Below are 18,755 nucleotides of genomic sequence, written 5' to 3'. Positions count from 1 at the left end.
TCATTTACATCCAGAGCAAATTTCTCAGAAAACAGGCTACGGAGCAGCAGACATGGTGTTTATAGCACCAAACCTGTAGGCATCTGATCCACCATCTTAAGGAGCAGCTCATTAAACTAATTGGACTGGAGTTCATCCCTGGATGTGAGTGAAGAGGAGCTTCTCTTCAGGCTAAAGGCTTTTTAAGGCCTTTAAGGCTCAGAGGTGGCTGCCAGACTCATCAGGGTTATTGGACTAAAAGCATTTACGCTTTGCAAGTAGACATTTTATGGGGGAAAAAAAAAAAAATTAAAGAAGGTCAAAGCAGACAAGAAGGAGATTTTAGGAGATTTGTTCTCTCTTTTAATATGTACAGAGGTCACAAAGAAGGGGACAGAGAGCAAAGCGTTCAACTTTATAAGTAAGGTATTCTGTGCAATGCAAGAGCTCCTTAAGAACAAAGAAGCAATATACTACACATGTAATACACTACAGCACTGTTACCTCATCATACTCTTTGCAGTCCCAGTCTGCATGTTTTAATTTCATGAACGTTAAAGAAGGATTTACTCAATAAAACTATGAAGAATTGAGAGTTTAGGCTTTGAATGATATCATTAGATGTAGTATAAACAAAAACAGATCAAAATTGATAGGAACCAGGGGTTGCCATGTCTACAACACAAATATAGACATTTTATTTGCCATCGTAAAGGACCATTGAACCTACATGCATCTTCTGGGTGTTTCTGTATATAGAGCAAAATACAATTAAAGTTGATGGTGGTAAAAAAGTGGCACATCTGAAAACAGTAAGCTTTCTTTGGGGACTATTTTGCCTCACAAAGCCCTGCTGGCGTCTATGAACAGATAAAAAAACATTTTAGGCCAAAACTTCATAGCAAAACTATCGTAAAACGGGCTTCAGGTAACATATCCATAACCATGTCATGTAATAACTTCCTGTGATGTAGGCTTAAGAGCCATTAAAAGCTTAAGACGTCTGGTTCCTATCAACACCACTGTGAACAATTCTTGGTAGGCTTCTCTCAATCCACTCTCAATGATTTTGTTTTCATGTTGACCATTTAAGCACGCAGAAAATTTGAAAAATCGGCGGAGCTCCCCTTCAACACACCTGCTAACGCTTGTCAACTCAGCCGCCAAAACGCTTCCTGAGCTCAAAATGGTTCTTAAAGCATGAGAACAGTAAAAAGGACAGGACTGGGGGAAACCGTCCTACAGACTGAAACAGCTGGCTCTCGCTCACCCACGTGGCTCCCATAACAAAAGGCGCTCATGCCGGAAGTAGAAAAGCGAAAAAGCCTCTTTGTTTTGGAAGGTGATCTACCGGACAGTGACACCTCTCTCGGGAATCTTTATCCTCAAAAGCAACATCTCCTGTTAAAACATGCTTGTAAAACACTCAAGAAGGCTCGATGGCGTTATAAAAAATGAATGCCAGAATGTAACTGCTGCACCATTTAAGGTGGAACGGAAAATTCGAGCCAACTTCAGCCTCGCGTATAAAACTTCATAAAACACCACGCATTTTACACAGCCACAGGGTATAATATAGGGAGAATAATGTCCTTATAACAGCTCAATTGCTCTTTTCAGCGGATTTTAGCTATTATATTCACTCGTTCTATGCAAAAGCAGCCCCCCCAACTAGCGCATGTGCGAGCCTGCAGCGTGGTTTTGCTCTAACATGGCTGCCTCCATGCTCAACCATTCTGACCTTTACGCAAAAAACACTTCAACTCTCATGAAAAAGTGAACACAACACGCTTTAACGAACCTCGTCTGGATCAAAGACACCACGACGTGACTCACTTAGGATATTATCCTACATTAGCGCTAACCATTCTTTCGCAATTCGATCCACTAAAACATTCTGCGGTTACTAAAAGTGACTTGACGTGGTGCTTCAATGCAATGTATTACAATTAAATCGCATTTTCATGCTGTTTGCAATAAGCTGGGTCGTGTTTTGACCGCTGGGGGCTCGTCCTGGATCTCTCTGGGTGAAAGGTCACCTCCTATAGCCCTGCTCATTAATGTATTGCATCTATCGCCATGTGCCTGGGCTTAGGTTTACATTTAAGCCCGTTGTTTTGAGTGCATATGAGGTCTAGGATCAGGAATGAGTGGTGGAAGATGGTTTAAAAAACGAGGTTATTTCAGGTGAGGCAGCCCGTACCATTATACAAACACTGTGCTGGACTGCACTGACACTTCAACCAATGAAGGTCATCCAGGAGCAAAGTAGCTGTGGAGGAATGAGGGCTGAATTGTATGGAAATGCAATATAAAAGGCATTTAATTCTGGTTTAAAGGTATAGAACAAGCTCCAGGAAAGATCATATTATCCCCTTACCCCATGTAGTTAGTCAGGTATGACATATTTGGTGTGTGAAGTTTGCTTCCTTAACACTGGAAGCTACGAAGGTAACATCATGACGGTTTAGAGGGCAGACTTAGCTCTACTCTCTTAAAAGGATGGTTCTTCAAGGGTTCTTTAGAGAAGGGAATGGTTCTATTTAGAACCACTAGTACTACATAGAACCATTTGCATGCTTAAATGGTTCCTTGCATGGTGAAACAGTTCTTCAGATTGATGGAGAATGTGGTGTATATGGTTCTGTGTAGAACCTTCTTGAAAATGGTTCTAATTGGCACCATAAAGGGTTTATACAGACATAAAGAACCATATACAACATATTCTCCATCAATCTGAAGAACCATGATTCTATAAAGAACCACTGCCTTTACTAAAGAACCATCTTTAAACGTGTCTTGACTAGCTGACTGACTGGGAGTAAGAGAGTAAACTGATTTTAGACGCTGCAACGTCGAAACCGCAAAGGAGCTCACTCAGGTCAGCTTCCTATTCGAAGTTCCCCGTTCCATCTTAAATAGCGCAGTAGTTACATTTTGTCGCCTCAGGCGTTGTAATGTAACTGTTGCAATTTAAGGTGAAACGGGAAAATTCGAATAGGAAGCTGACTTCATCCTCGTAGGTCCTAAGGGGAAAGGTGCAAAAAGATTAAACAAAAAAAACCAAAACAAAAGAAAAGTTTACCCACCCAGCACATCCGCTGACCGGTGGCGGGCGATGAAGCAGGCGTCATCCCCGTAGCACATGCCTTTCTTCAGGATGCCCTTCCGAAAGTCTTTGCCGAAGCCGCAGCTGGCCGTGACCAGGCTGTAATCGCGGCCATCTGTCTGAGAGAGTCCGCCCAAGACGGCCCTGGCCACGATCCGTCCGTAGGAGAGTACGGATAACATACCCGCTCCGCTATCCGACAGCCCGCGTCAACCGGCAGCCAGCCGCCGGCACATACAGCGGAGCAGCTGGGCACCGCAGGGGGAGCTAACCGCGGAGCGGCGCTAACCCTCACTCACACAGCCGGGCTGGAGAGACTCCCTCCAGGTAGCGGAGACTGTCCTCCTAATTTGTCGTGCTGTCGCCGGACTGGTGCTACAGAGCCGGTTCGGTCCAGTTCAGTTCGGCTTTAGACCGCTGAGTTTTAGCCGGTCTCGCGGTGCTCCCTTACAACTGACATCTTCACCAGAGCCGCTTGAGCACGAACACAACACCGCCGCACTACCAGTGGGGATAAACCGCACATACGGGCACTCGGGTCATGTGACTCTTAACGTCACAGAAAGCGTGCCCCCTGTATTTTGATAAAACAAAAATAAAATAAAAGCCCCGAATCAATTCAGTAAATGCATTGTAAAAAACAGCTAAATTGATGAACATATTGAAATATTGTATTTACGTCATGCACGGTGTGATGTCTATATTTAAAGACAGACATCACATCGTGAGTGAGGTAAATACAACACGTAAATAAAATAAATAAATAAATAAACTTGTGTTGTATGGGTCATTTTATGCATAAAAATCAGAAGGTCTAAATAACATAAAAGCACGTTTTTTACATGTATGAAATTGTTTGCAAAGAATAAAAAATAATGTGTCCTTCCGCATTGCATAATAATAATAATAATAATAATAGTAATAATAATAATAATAATAATAATAATAATAAATTAGAAGAGTTGTTTGTTTATTCTTTTTTTTTTTTATTGTTATTACCCAGAATTCCACTTCCTGGAGACGGGCTACACTCAGCCCGGTTGCTAAGCATGGCTACGGTGTTTTGTGTGCTTATTTTATTTACGTATTTGGTAGAAACTCTCTGCAGTAGCGATGCGGATTCTGTCCGCTTTAATGCCACTTTCTCTGATACGAACCGAACATGGATCAACTGGGACGGATTTCTGAATGCGACGGAGCGGCCGGAGGGAGAAAACGCCACTTTAGCTCCGTTTTCGATGCCCGCAGCGGCGCCCGCCGAGCCCGGCCCCGCTTTCCCCGGAGAGGAGACTCCTGAACCCACAGCCCGGCCAGACTTAGAACGGGCGGCCACCGCAGCGCTGCCCTTACCGCTGTCCGGAGCCTTACCGCGACCGGTCACTCGAGGTAGAAACAGTTAACGTTACAGTTAACAAGAGTGACTGTGATAGGTAGCTAGGTAGCCAGCTACACTCTTAAAAAAGATAGCTGTGAAAGGGTTCTTTAGTAGATACAATGGTTCTATATAGTTAGAACCAAGAACACTCCAATAACCTTTTGCATGCTTGACGGGTTCTTTGCATCTTTGCATGGTGAAATGGTTATTCAGATAGTGAATGCAAAATGTGTTGTGTATGGTTCTATGTAGAAACTTTGAAAAAGGTTCTATGTAGCACTATAAAGGTTCTTCTATCGTCTTGATGTCAAGCTTATAAAATACCCTTTTTGGTGCTATATAGAACCATTTTCAAAAAGGTTCTGTATAGAACCATATATGGCACACGAAGAACCATCTCACCATGCAAAGAACCATTTAAGCATAAAATGGTTCTGTATAGAACTCACAGTTCTAAGTAAACCATTGTCTTTTCTAAATAACCATTGAAGAGCCATCTTTTTTTAAGAATGTACCATTTAAATGTAATGACATTAATTGCATAGTAGTTACTTTTTATGTAGTTTAAGTTTTTTATGTCAAGAAATAATGTAAACATTCCAAATCACAAAAAGTGATTTTCCTTTTTGCAAATAACCAACTTATAAACACAACTGCTGTATAGTTTCAAAGCTTAGAATCTGTGCTTTTTACACTGTATCTCCCTTGTGTCACCTATGAGTGAAATAATTAAAGGAAATGTAATTAGATGCTTCATAGCATATAGAACACCAGGAATCTTGAAGGGCTGACTGTGTTTGGGAATGAGCTTAAGAGCTGAATCAGATGTGTCAGAGCAGTAAAAACACTAAAATGTATAGCACAGGGGGGTTCTAGGAGCAGGGTTGGCACCTGCTGTTCTAGATAATGACGCTGTCACCTATTACAGCTTCTTTGAAATGCCTTCTTTATATTTGCTGCCCTTGGGACAGATTATAAAAAGCTTCAATATTGCATATCACTTATTTGCAGATGATATCCAGCTCTACATTCCATTTAAACCTAACGAACTTTATAGATTATCTTGGAAAGCGGACATTTTTTTACAGCTAAATGCAGACGAGACACAGGTTTTGATTGTCTCTTCAGAAAAGGTTACCCCTATGATTAAATAAATTATTGGGCTTCTCTCCTCTGCTGCCCACCTGGATTGCATAATTTAGGGCTTATTTTTGATCAGTCCTTGTCATTCAACACCTGTGTTAAGCAGTTGGCCAGATCTTGTTTTTTCCACTTAAGAAATATTAGTAAACTGAGATCTGTAGTTTTAAATGCAGAGCGAGAGAAGCTTGTACATGCCTTTATTTCATCTCGCACTGATTACTGTAATGCCCTGTTTTCCTCACTTAGAATATCTTTCCTTAATCGTCTGCAGGCAATTCAGAATGCTGCCACAAGACTACTTACTAGGTCTAACAGAAGGTCATATAACCCCTTTGTTAACGTCTCTTCACTGGCTTCCTGTTGCATATAGGATCTAGTTCAAAATTCTTACTGTAACCTACAGAGCACTGCACACTCAAGCTTCTGCATATGTGGCTGATTTACTTTACCCTTATTTATCAGCTTGTTCTCTTACGTTGAATAAGTTGAATTTACTGTCTGTTCCACATATGATTCTGTGGAATCTTTTAAAAAGCAGCTAAAGATGTATCTTTTTGAACAGGCGTTTGGGTAATTTATGTGCACCAGTTTTGTTTGTGTTTACAATCTTTTATGTTGTGTGATGCTTCTGTAAAGCCTTTTGTGACTTTTGTCTGTGAAAAGTGCTGTATAAATAAACTTTACTTACTTACGTACTTACCTTCCTACCTGTCTTGTTGCAAAACAGGCAGCATTTGTTATCAGAAGCAAGTTAAAGTGCTAATATTGAGTCTGATGTGCTTCTTTTGCTCCAGCATCTGATCTGTGTCCGTGCAACGTGCAGAGCGAGCAGTGTGATGTGAACTGTTGCTGTGACCCGGACTGCTCTCAGGAACTGGTGCTGTTTACCCACTGTTCAGTGCAGAAAGTCACGTAAGTTGTGTAACCTTTTCTCACTCTTTACCTCTCATAGTGTTTCTGAATTACAGTCTTTTGCATTTTGTTGGGAGCAAAGCACTTACAAATTATAATTTGTATGTTTGAAGCTCAAAAATGAATGATAATATGATTGTCACATTATTAGAATTTTGACTTTGATATTGACCAAGTGTAGTATCACAGTGCTTGAGATGTAAACAATATTATGGCAAAAAAAGCTTAAAAAGTTGTCTGAACACCCAGAGTTTATTGATGTGGACACAGTTATTGGTTAATTAGCATCTCTGATTTTTAAATTAATCTCTTTATGAATATAAAATCAACTTTGAAATAAAAAAATAAGAAAATAATTTAAGGCCTCGTTCTCCCAAAGGGAACATTAATAGTGAGACAATATAACACCTAAGATGCATCACACTGTGTTTAAAACAAATGCAAAATGACTTATACCTTTTGTATGTTAGTCGTTTTAGTGCTTGCCTTAGTCAATAAAGAAATCAGAGTATCAAAAGAAATCTACCAGAAGAGAATGGAATTGTTGACCCCCTTGTAATATTATAAAAGCTCTGAAGCTTTGATGCATCATTCAGCACTAATTGTACTTACATTGTGTCTAATGTGTATTTGCGCAGTGGTGACTCTAGACTGTGCAGCCAGGATGCGGCTCTATACACTCTCAGCACAACACCAGAGGGTTTGTCGCAAGTGAGGACATCCGTCCAGCAAGAGGTCAACCCTGATGTTTTCTGTATACAGTCCGCTAACTGTAAGTATATCATCACCCTGCAAAGTTTGACTGAAAACAAATGCTGGACCAGTTACAGTATTATAGCTGAAAGTGTAGTTACAACACTCTATTTCCAGTGTTTATGTTAAGGGTGGGCACTGTGGTAAAAATATACATTTTCACAATGATATATGATGATGTTTAGAACAAGTTCAATGTGCTTTGTTTAAAAGAGCTGTGACAAACTATGAGTGCAGTGTATTTTTTTAAAAAGTTAATATTTGCAAAAAGATTTACCATAAAATTATTTAAAGCTGTACTGTGTAAGATTTGGGGATTTGGAGACCTCTCTGGTGGAAATGTGTAATTGCAGAAGAACATTTTGTATCATGGGTTGTGCTTCAGCCCTCTTCTCTGAGTGAATGAATCTGATGATTGAAAGAGAATTCAAAGAGAACTCAATCAAAACTTGGTGAAAGATGTGTCTTCTGAAGATGTGAGTGAATTATCTACTATTGTTGTCATATCTTCATCATTATTATGTTGATTTTGAGATCATTTGAGACCTAAACATCGAACCAGACCTTCTTTGAGCCTTCAGTATTGGGTCCTTGTGCAGCATTAAAGTAAGCCATCTGTGCAGCTCCTTGTGGGTGTGCAACACAAGACTCATCACAATCGATTGCCTGATTGTGTTTCATGTCGGCTATTCGTTTAAAAAACACCATCTTTGATGTATTTTAAATTAAGAATAATAGAAATAAAAGACACAGCCCGTTCGCAGTGAGGCCCAGTGGCATGCACAGACTTTACTGTATTAAGTTAGGCCTGAAATAAAATTGCTATTGTGAGCTATAAGTGTAAATAAACTGTAGAAACACAATTTTATTGTTTTGATTATTTAAATATATAGGGTGAAATTTCTGATTTATTTTTGACCAACAAAGCGAGTGCAGCCACTAATTTCTCCTCTGTTATTGTCACTGCCCGTCTTTCCTTTGATCTCGTTGGTCAGTGCTGAAAAACTACTCGACTGCCTCAAGTTGAATTTGGAGCGCTCCCCACAAAACACAGCCACGCAGAGCCCATAAACCATGCGGCACCCAGTGTGCAAAAAACAGGTCTTTCCCACTGAAAACAATTGGAAATAAAGCGCCTCAGTCCTCTAAAAACATGTACAGTGACCCTGCCTTAGAATGCTTATGTTTGTTACAGAACATTTGGTCAGTGTGCTCTGCTCTTTAGAGATGATCTGACTTGCACAACATACTGTTCCTCTCTTGGATGATTTTTTATTTCCTTTGAAGAAACAGTTTTTATTGTGTTCTTATTTTAGATGAACAGGGCATGTCCTTCGTCACCCCAAGCACCCCCACTGAGCAGAATTTCGATTATCTCTTTGAGCGCTTTGTGGGATTCTTCTTTGGGAGCTCCGGTGGGACAGGCAGTGCTTTAGAGACTCCTGTACAGGGAAACTCTCCGGGATACCTGGTATATGTCCTATTTTCTCATTTCAGTTTTGTGCTCACGTTTGAGAGTCAGCCCCACCTGTTGTGTGTAAGGACAGATGATTCCAAAACTTTTAATGTTTTCCATGTTTTATCACACCTAGGGATGCACAATATATCTGCAGCCTATATATTATTTGCAGATAAATAAAAAAACAATTATTATTATCGGTGTAATATCAAAATTTTGGCGACAATTAAAGAAAAATAGCTTGGCGCCCTGTTTTCAGCTGGTTTTCAGTAGTCACCAGTGGTGAGAATTTCTCTTCTTCAAGACCCTCTGAATTTTCTTTAACAGTGGCAGACTGTTGTCATGAACTTCATTCAGTTAGCTTTTTTAATCAACATACACTATATGGACAAAATATGTGGACACTCCTCCTAATTATTGAGTTAAGGTGTTTCACCCACACCCATTGCTACCAGGTGGATAAAATTAAGCACATAGCCTTGCAGTCTCAATAGACAAACACTGTCTGGCAGTGATGATGAACGAGTCTGGGTTTGGTGAATGCCAGGAAAACATTACCTGCCTGACTGCATTGTGCCAACTGTAAAGTTTGGTGGAGGAGGGATAATGATATGGGGTTGTTTTTCAGGGTTTGGTCCCTTAGTTCCAGTGAAGGGAATTCTTGATGCTTTAGCATACCAAGACATTTTGGACAATTGTACGCTTCTACCTTTGTGGGAACAGTTTGGGGAAGGCCCTTTTCTGTTCCAACATGACTGAGCCCACAAAGCAAGGTCCATAAAGACATAACTGGGTGAGTTTGGTGTGGAAGAACTTAGCTGGCCTGTGCAGAGCCCTGACCTCAACCCCATCAAACACTTTTGGGATGAACCAGAACAGAGATTGCGAGCCAGGCCCTTTCGTCTAACATCAGTGCCTGACCTCACAAATGCTTCTAAGTGAATAGACAAAAATTCCCACAGGCACTCCCCAAAATCTTGTAGAAAGCTTCCCAAAAGAGTGGAAGCTGTTATAGCTGCAAAGGGGGACCAGCTCCATATTAATGCTTATAGACTTAGAATGGGACGTCATATGTGGGTGTGCATATAGTGTATTTCACTTTCATCAACATATTTAATCGACATATTTCAATTCACAACAAATAGTTTTACAGATCAGTATGGCCCTTTTTACAATGAATGCTCCAAATAGGCTGAGACATTTGAGGCTTCTCGAGTCTAACAGTAAAAGAAGTCATGGGTATGATCTTGAGCACTGTTAGTGCTGTTGTCTACAAAATGTATTGTAAAACATCAGTTATGATATCGTTAAGAAGACATTTCCAAGCATATATGCCATTGGGTTCTTAGAATGGTTAAATCAGAAGTGGCACATCAAGGAACGGTTGCATAATTGTCCCAAAACAAAGGCATTAATCAAAATAAACAAGTGCAATACCAAAATGGGGTGGACGTCAGAAGAAAAGAGCTAAATGATATCGTCAAGAAGAAGTGGCAGCATAGATGCACACGGTGTGCTCTCAACTGAAATTAATCAACATTAGAAGCAACCTAGAACTCAGTTTGGAGTGTACATCTCTTTTTCCTCTCCAAAATGTCACATTTTTAATCTCATGCCAGTCAGAAGGAAAGGGCAGCTGTAATAATATTTTATGCATGAAGCAAAATGAAATCAGATTATACTGGTCACACTGCAGAACGGTCTGTGTGTTAATACTGCAGGCCAGGAGATAAATGACTAAAACAATTTCTTGATAAATAATGATGATCATTGCTTGCATGGTGTGTTTGTCCTCAGTATGGAGACATAATCCAAACAGAGGACGAGGCTGGACAGCGAGACTTCTTCAGGCTTCCAGCACCTGCTGGAACAGCAAACTGCTTAGATACAAACCCTGCAGGTGCGGCTTAAGACTGTTATATACTTCTGCAAAGATGCACTTTAATGTTTCTATATGAAGACGCAGAGAAAGGGTGTATGGGTCAGCGTAACGTGGGATGAGATCCAAACCAGAATGAATTGTGCAGCAACATTCTATTAATTATTCAGTATCTACTATGAGTTATTTGGTAAATATAAATTAGTCAATAAATAAGAATTACTGAGTATCTACTAGCAGTTATTCAGTATCTACTATAAATGTTTCAGTAACTACTATGGATTATTCAGGAAATATGAATTATGCAGTAAGTATCATGACTACAGTAAAATATTGAGTACATTTATTTATTGAATTATTTAGTAGCTTCTATGAAATATTCAATGTCCACAATACATTATTCACTACCTACCATGAATTATTCAGTATCTAAATATCACTGTTACTGCTTCTTGTTAGCGTTTCTGAAGAATCAGACGAGCAGATGCGTGAGGAGTTTCACTTTGGCAGAGGACTGCACTACGTTAGAGGCTTTGAAATTAAGGACTTACACCAGCTTCCGTATTTTCTCAGTGAGTAAGAACAGTCTAAGGGCCATGTCATCCTGCTCATCTTCTGTATTGTGGGCTTTTAAAGCAATAGCTTCACCAAAAAATACATTCAGACAAATTTTCCCTTAACCCAAATGAATTGATCAGCCTAGACATGTTTTGTGTCCAAAGTTGAGGAGCTTTGAGGCTAATATGTCCAATTAATGGAAGTTACCTACAAGTTTACAACTGCATGCCTGAATCATCACAGACTAAATTTAGTCTGTACGTTTAGATCCCATTGTGTCATACAGCATCAGTAGTGCAAACTTCAGACACCCGTCGTGTCATGGCTGATCAACTACTTTTTGCTGTGAGAGGAAAACTGAACATGTTTTTGGCCAGATTCTTGCTTTTAGTGAAAAATAGCTTTATAACCATTTTTTGTGTTTTTTGTTTTACAGGGAAAGGATACAGAAGCTAACGTAAGAACACAATTTTATTAAACATCATTCAGTTAAGCATACTGCTTAAGCAAGTTTATAGCTTTGCTATTCGAAATACATTACTAGTCAAAATATTGGACACTGAATATGCATTTCACATTGGGTTCTAAAGGCTTTTGCAAATGAAGTTTGTTTCTAAGACAAATATAAATAGTGCACCAGTACATTTGATGGCTATGAGTGAAATAAACCTGAATAAAAAAAATGTAATTCCAGAAAGGAAAGGTCAGTTTAGGGTTTACCTTTTCTTGGTCTCTGCGTAATTCCATGTGTAATTTCATAGTTGTTTTAGGTTCTCATTGTTGTTCCAAACTGAAAGAAAATCAGGAAAACCTTTATATGAGTAGATATGTCCAAACTTTTGATGATTTTATTAGTTACAGTTGTATGCAAAAGTTTGAACACTCCCTGGCAAAATACACATTTTGTTGATTTTCAATGTGAAAATAAGTTAGCACATTCTCTCCAGGAAACAAACTTAAATATGAGTTTAACATATTGGAAAAAATATACCATAAAATGTTAAATGTACCTTAACTTTTATCTTAAATGTTATATATTTTTTTCCAATATGTTAATTCAGCAAATAACCAGTAATTGTGCATTGACATATACAGAAGTGTGGATGCAGAGGATGTGTTCACTTAGAAAATCAACAACACATGTAATTTGACCAGGGGTGCCCAAACATTTGCTGTATACAACTGTATACTCACACATTTACGCACATCTAAAGCTGAAGGTATTTAAGGTCCTGTCCAAGTACATTTCCGCCTGTCTGACATCCTTTGGAAACTGAAGCCCTGTAATCCTCTGGTCACTGGACGGCCTGCCTTACCTCAGTGCTAAAACTGCACAGCATTCAGGCCATCACACGCTCAGCCAGGTCTCACAGCAGGCACACTAAAGCTAACGCAAAGCGTGGCCTGATCAGCTCTAAGTTGGATTAGCAGTGTAGGATTAGCTGAGTGTCTACGCTAGTGTCTGTGACTGAAACAGGATGTCTGTGTCTCAGCTGGTGGCCGTGTGGGTGGAGGCTGTTACCCTGCAGTCGCTGGAGGGCACCCAGACACTCCTGGAAACAGCTGCTGATTCTGCTTTTGAGCCTGAGTTTCTGCAGCCTGCTGAAGTCTGCAACCAGGTGGTGCTTCAGGTGAGCTCAGAAACAAGAGTACAGAGCAAAAACTGACCTCAGTGTGTTTCTGGCAAACAAGCCAGTGTCCATTTTAGCCATTTCTTATGAATGCATTATGAAATGATATATTAATATATAACGGTATATACCTGTAGAATACCACTTTATTAGAAACCCATACTCTGTGGTTCCACTCACTGGCCACTTTATAAGAAACACTTGCCTTGTGCTTCTACTCACTGGCCACTTTATTAGAAGCACCTACCTTGTGCTTCCACTCACTGGCCATTATACTGGAAACACCTACCTTGTACTTCCACTCACTGGCCAGTTTATTAGAAACACCTACCTTGTGCTTCTACTCACTGGCCACTTTATTAGAAACACCTACCTTGTGCTTCCCCTCACCGGCCACTTTATTAGAAACACCTACCTTGTGCTTCCACTCACTGGCCACTTTATCAAAAACATGTACCTTGTGCTTCCACTCACTGGCCACTTTATCAGAAACACCTACCTTGTGCTTCCACTCATTGGCCACTTCATTAGAAACACCTGTCTTGTACTTCTGCTTACTGGCCAGTTTATTAGAAACACCTTTTCTTTTACTCACTGGCCACTTCATTAGAAACACCTTGTATGTCTACTCAGTGGCCTTTATACTAGAAACATCTACCTTGTACTTCCACTCACTGGCCACTTTATTAGAAACACCTGCCTTTTGCTTTCCCTGCACCAGCCACTTTATTAGAAACACCTTCCTTGTGCTTCCACTCAGTGGCCACTTTATTTGAAACATCCACCTTAAAGGTCCACTATATAAATATACAATTACAGACAGTCGTTAATCAGTTGCTGTACAGTTTATCTGTTAAAGTGGATAATGAGTGTATGACAATAGAATTGTAATGAAATTTGAAAGCATTATATTAAATATTCAGTGGACATCCCTGCAGAAAATCAGTAATGTGGCTGTAATCTGTGATCTTTTTTAGGTGAAATACACAGTCAGGTATGGAGAAGCTGGTCAGATTGTAAGAGTGGCCGTATCGTTTGTGCTGGGAGCTGTTAATAGTGCCATGCTGCCGATCCAGCAGGAGTTCCAAATAGCCTTTGTTCAGGTATCCATGTCAAATTTTGCATTTGTTAAAAAGTGTTTAGTGCAGAAATAACCATGCCAGACTTCAGAACTCTGTGTATTCCATTTTAATAGGAGGCAAAAAGTGATGCAGTGCTCCGCTCCAGTGGAAATCCTGGTTATGTGGTTGGACTTCCCCTTGTGGCAGGATGGAGAACTGCAGAATATCCTTTTCCACCGATCCCTCTGATAATATCCAGAGTGCACTTAATGAATTTAATTGTTATGTGTTACTATCCTATTTTTACACTCTGTGGGAATTTGCCATTGAGTGTTATAGACACAGCAACTTCAAAGCAAGAAGTCAGAGAAGTTGCTCGTGCATTTTAGTGCAACAGAATTAGCAGAATGATCTGTTTAACATGTCAAAATTAGCTAAAGCGGTAGTTTGGTCAAAATCAAATTTACAGTTTCCCCCCCTTACCCCAAATGTACACTGTTGGAAATAAAGGTTCTGTGCAAGTACATTTGTTGGCCATCAAGGTACAAACAATGTAAATGTTCCCTCAAAGGTACAAAAGTGGTTTTAAGGTCCAACTGTGAACCTTAAATAAGTTTTTCCTGGTGAAAAGTACATATTTGTACCTTTTCATAACCTAACGTTTTAAAACAGAACAATAAAATAAAAAGCCTGTAGGTGAGACGAGGTGTGTGGAGTCAGTGCTACTTTAAAAATATAATTTCAGTGGATTATGACACAATTACGTTTCCTGACTAAAGGTACTGAGATGTACCCTTGAGGGAACCACCCCAGTGACATTTCAGTACCTTTATTCCTGAGAGTGTGGTCGATCATGTTTGGTATCTAAGTTTGCCCCTTTAGTTTTATCACTGGTGCTACTTTCCTTAACTGCTGTTCCACAGGGATTATTCAAAGCGCTAACCCAGAGGGGTCATTCACTGTTCTACAGAGCTCTGCAGATCAGGACTGCCTGTTCAGCTTTCCCCAGAGGTCACCAGTCCTGTTTGGGAAAGATGTGGTATCAGGTTGTACCTTTAGGTAGGAAAACAACATTTATTGCCCAGTGCGTAATGGACTTTGGAGGATTGCTTTTAATGATTTCCACTGGCACCATGTTCATCAAAACATTATACTGATCTAATAAACTCGTTTCCTGCCATCCAGAATGATGATGCTAATTAAGTATTATGTGTGTTTTGCTGTTGTTATGATGGCCTCTTGTATCCACAGCAAGTTTCTTATTTTTCTTTTTTTATCCCTCTACAGGCTGGAGGATGGAGCAAATTGTTCGCTAGTGTCTGAAGCCATTTTAGGAAGACTGAAAGGCCAGAGTTTTCCAGACTATGTGGCATCTTTTGGGAACTCTCTGCCTCAAAACCCCATGGACTGGGTGCCTGTAGGGAACCAAACCACAATAACGGTATTTTGCTTTTTCATGTTGGCTGTACAGCTGCCTCAAATCACCATCTTTCAAGAATATCTCAGACGTCTCAGATTTGCTGAATACTTAGTCATATGCAAAACTTTGAACATCCTCAGTAGTTACATTATTAAATGGTGAAAATGTGTCCTGTCAATGGTGAAGTCGTTCAGAGTGGTTTGGTGTGAAATGCTCTACATTGTTCACAGTGGTGGTGATAGGAACCAGACATCCACCTCTAAAAGCTCCCTCACAGAAAGTTATTACATGAAATGGTTATGAATACACTGTCTGATGTCTGAGACGTTGCTTTATGATAGTTTCGAGAAGATTCTGGGTTAAAACATTTATATTTTTAAAAATCCATTCATGGTGGAGAGGTACATGGAGGGTGCTCAACGGTAAAATAGTGTTAAATCTGAAAAAAATACATTTTCTTTGGGGACTATTTTGCCTTGGAACGCCTTTCATGTACCCCTCCACCTTAAATGAATTATAAAAACTCGTGTAGGTTCACTGGTGGTTTTGGACAGTAAATAATATGGCTATATTTGTGTTGTAGTCGTGGTGACCCCTGGTTTCTTTCACCACCACATTAAAGAAAGTCTTTATAGTCAACCATTTCACACCAAACCACTCTGAATGACTTTGATTATATCTCAACCACTGAATTATGAAGAAAGTTTGGTTAAATTGCTGAAATCCCCTCTTATAATGGCATTTTTTGCTAATTTTGGTGCACAAGATTGATTTATGTGGCAAGTTTAATGTATTGAAAAAAATCATTTTCACTTAGTAATTCAACAAAACATGTAATTTGATCAGGGGCGGCCAAACCTTTGTGTACAACCGTATAATAAAGTACGTTTGCTGAATACATAATGTACAGAATTTCATTATTGTTAGATACAGAAACTCAGAAGTGCTTCTAGCTTTGATAACAAAAGTTTATTTGTAAAGGAAAGTGTACCCAGTGAATTTTTAGGCAAACATTCATCTCTATATCCGTTTTGATAGTTAAACACACCCTACACTAACGAAAGATTCCTGCCTATTTCATGCATCTAACATCAAAACTTCAAAAGTTACAACTTGATCAAATTTGCACTTTATTATTATAGCACTCATTTTAATGGAGTTTTAAAAGTCTCCATATTTTAGAACTAATCAAGGTACAATCCTAACTTTTCTACACTTAATCTGTCAGGCACAGTGATGTTATTTTTAGACAGTATTAAGCAAATCTGAAGTTATTCCGGAGACGAAGGTGATTTCACCTCATTCTTAAGCACACACAGTGGTGTATTAGAAACTGGTGTATTAGTGTTGTGTTCACATTTCCTTGAAGTGCCACATTTATAATTACCCGAAACACAGACACAGAAGTGGGTTTTTAAGCAAGAGGAAACTGTCTTAAAGGCTGGTTTCTCAAGAGTCACTATGAAGCAAACTCAGGAGGCTTGTAGGTAACAATGGGTTTCATTCTCCAATATCTTCCTAAGTTTGTTCTGAAATGTGTTCTTGAGAAAGGTCCTAAGAAAAAGTCTGTCAGATTCATGACAAGTTCTTAAAGCGCAGAACTGTTCTCACCTTTGTGCTCTTGAGTGTGTGTAGATTCTGTTCTTACCCAAGAACAAATCCCAAATAAGAAAACATTGGTGAGTGTCAAAAACTGTGCAAGTGAATTCTAAGAAGAAATTTCTTCTTAAGAACGGCTAATGAACAAAGCCCAATCTTTTTTTTTTTTCCATGTTTTCATTTAGGGCACACAGGGATGCAATATTCCTCTGTCCTATCATCTTGAAGTAAGATGGACCAAGTATGGAACCCTGCTGAACCCCCAAGCTCAGATTGTGAGCATCATGGAGATAATCAGGTTCAACACCAGCGCTTTAGTAAGTCAACTTTGGTTAGCCTGTTACTTTTCAGTGTAGATTATATGAACCTTTATTTCAAAACTTCATATCAAAATTAAATTCTTTTTCAACATCTTGGAATACTACTTGGAAGAAAATCTTGTTACATTAAAGATGGATATATAAGAACTGAGGACTTGGAGATCTCTTGTGGTAATTGCACGCAACAAGCAGAAGAACATATACTGGTTGATACTTTTTCTCTGGTATGAGTTTTATCATAAATATTACACTGGTATTTAAAACGAACATCGATAATTTGGAGACATCCATCCATCATTTAAACCGCTTATCCTTCTGGGTCGTGGTGGGGTGCTGGAGCCTATCCCAGCTGTCATTGGGCGGAAGGCAGGATACACCCTGGACAGGTCGCCAGTCCATCGCAGGGCAGACAGACAGACATACACATTCACACACTCACTCACACCTAGGGGCAATTTAGGAGTACCCGGAGGAAACCCACGCAGACACGGGGAGAACAGGCAAACTCCAATTTGGAGACAAATGGACTTATTTACATTTATAATCACTCCAGCTGGTTTCCTGATACATTTAATCTGCAACGAGAAACTGTCAACACTAAAAAGTTGTGAGGCTGAAGTCAGATTCTCATTCACCAGCTTCTTTTTCGAATTTTCCCATTCCACCTTAAATAGTGCAGCAGTTACATTCTGGCGCCTCAGGCACCATTTAAGGTGGAATGGGAAAATTCAAACAAAAAGCTGGTGAATTAGAAGCTGACTTCAGCCTCTTAAAAAGTCAAATGTTGAGAGACCTTTTACAAGAAACTATGGTACTTTTGAGGAAAAGTTTCCTGCTGGAGATGTGAGAAAATCAGCTATAGCTGAGCCAGTAAGCTAACTAGCTAAGCTTAAAGCAGAGCACAGTAAGTCTGTGTTTTTTGTTTATATTGAATTATTTAGCCTATACTAACACATTAGCACATACTGAGACATATTTACAGCCAAGATGGTAAAATGGATTTAATATGTTGTGGCTCTCAAGGTGGTTTGATTTTTGTTGAAAGGACAAAATGGCTTTACTTAATGTTTGGGTTGCGACCCCTGGCCTACTACCTCTATATAAAGTGAAATTTTTGTGCCAGTTGTTCCCAGAAAAATTGAGTACTGTAAAAATTGATTAAATGAATTTTGTTTTCACAGTCTTCTCTCTCCACTGGCATCACCATCGTCCCCGTCACCAGCTCTGTGAGCTTTATAGACGTTTCTGCTTCAGCCAGTCCAGGCTTCAGAGTTCCTCCCACGATCAATGCCAAACTACCCTTTGACTTTTTCTTCCCGTTTGTTTGACCTGGACTACTTGGACTTACATGACAAAGTGACAATACCTCATTAAGTAAATTATGGAAGACTGTATTTTACTAGAATCATTTTTGGATCCTTGATATTACTGTGTGTTCTGTATGTTTTGTATAATATGTACATTTATACTGTATATTGTTGAACTATTTGTTTTTTCAGGAAATTAAATAGTTTTCAAAATTTTATTAGGTCAGCCTATACTGGTTACTGATCCCAA

The 18,755-nt window shown here is 39.5% G+C and overlaps 2 protein-coding genes across 2 annotated transcripts in view; one reads left to right on the top strand and one right to left on the bottom strand.

Annotated features, from left to right (window-relative positions):
* Positions 1-3,623, bottom strand: part of pptc7b (protein phosphatase targeting COQ7 b) — a 30,743-nt gene extending 27,120 nt beyond the window's left edge. The window contains exon 1 of the mRNA XM_036594505.1: positions 3,069-3,623. Within this exon, the coding sequence (XP_036450398.1) occupies positions 3,069-3,270 (202 nt within the window). The 5' untranslated portion in view covers positions 3,271-3,623. The remainder of the gene's footprint in view (positions 1-3,068) is intronic.
* Positions 3,624-4,119: 496 nt separating this feature from the next.
* On the top strand, positions 4,120-18,751 carry tctn1 (tectonic family member 1). Its single transcript, XM_036595133.1, has 14 exons — positions 4,120-4,474; positions 6,401-6,518; positions 7,157-7,290; positions 8,588-8,742; positions 10,528-10,630; positions 11,069-11,181; positions 11,604-11,624; positions 12,661-12,798; positions 13,776-13,901; positions 13,994-14,082; positions 14,781-14,918; positions 15,147-15,300; positions 17,064-17,195; positions 18,380-18,751. The coding sequence occupies exons 1-14, from the start codon at positions 4,138-4,140 to the stop codon at positions 18,524-18,526; spliced, it is 1,905 nt and encodes a 634-aa protein (XP_036451026.1). The 5' UTR covers positions 4,120-4,137; the 3' UTR covers positions 18,527-18,751.
* Positions 18,752-18,755: the final 4 nt, after the last annotated feature.

The sequence above is a fragment of the Colossoma macropomum genome, unplaced genomic scaffold (genome assembly GCF_904425465.1).
Source record: "Colossoma macropomum unplaced genomic scaffold, Colossoma_macropomum, whole genome shotgun sequence".
Taxonomy (NCBI): domain Eukaryota; kingdom Metazoa; phylum Chordata; class Actinopteri; order Characiformes; family Serrasalmidae; genus Colossoma; species Colossoma macropomum.
The sequence above is the reverse complement of the archived record's forward strand: the minus strand, read 5'-3'. Positions and strand labels throughout refer to the sequence as shown.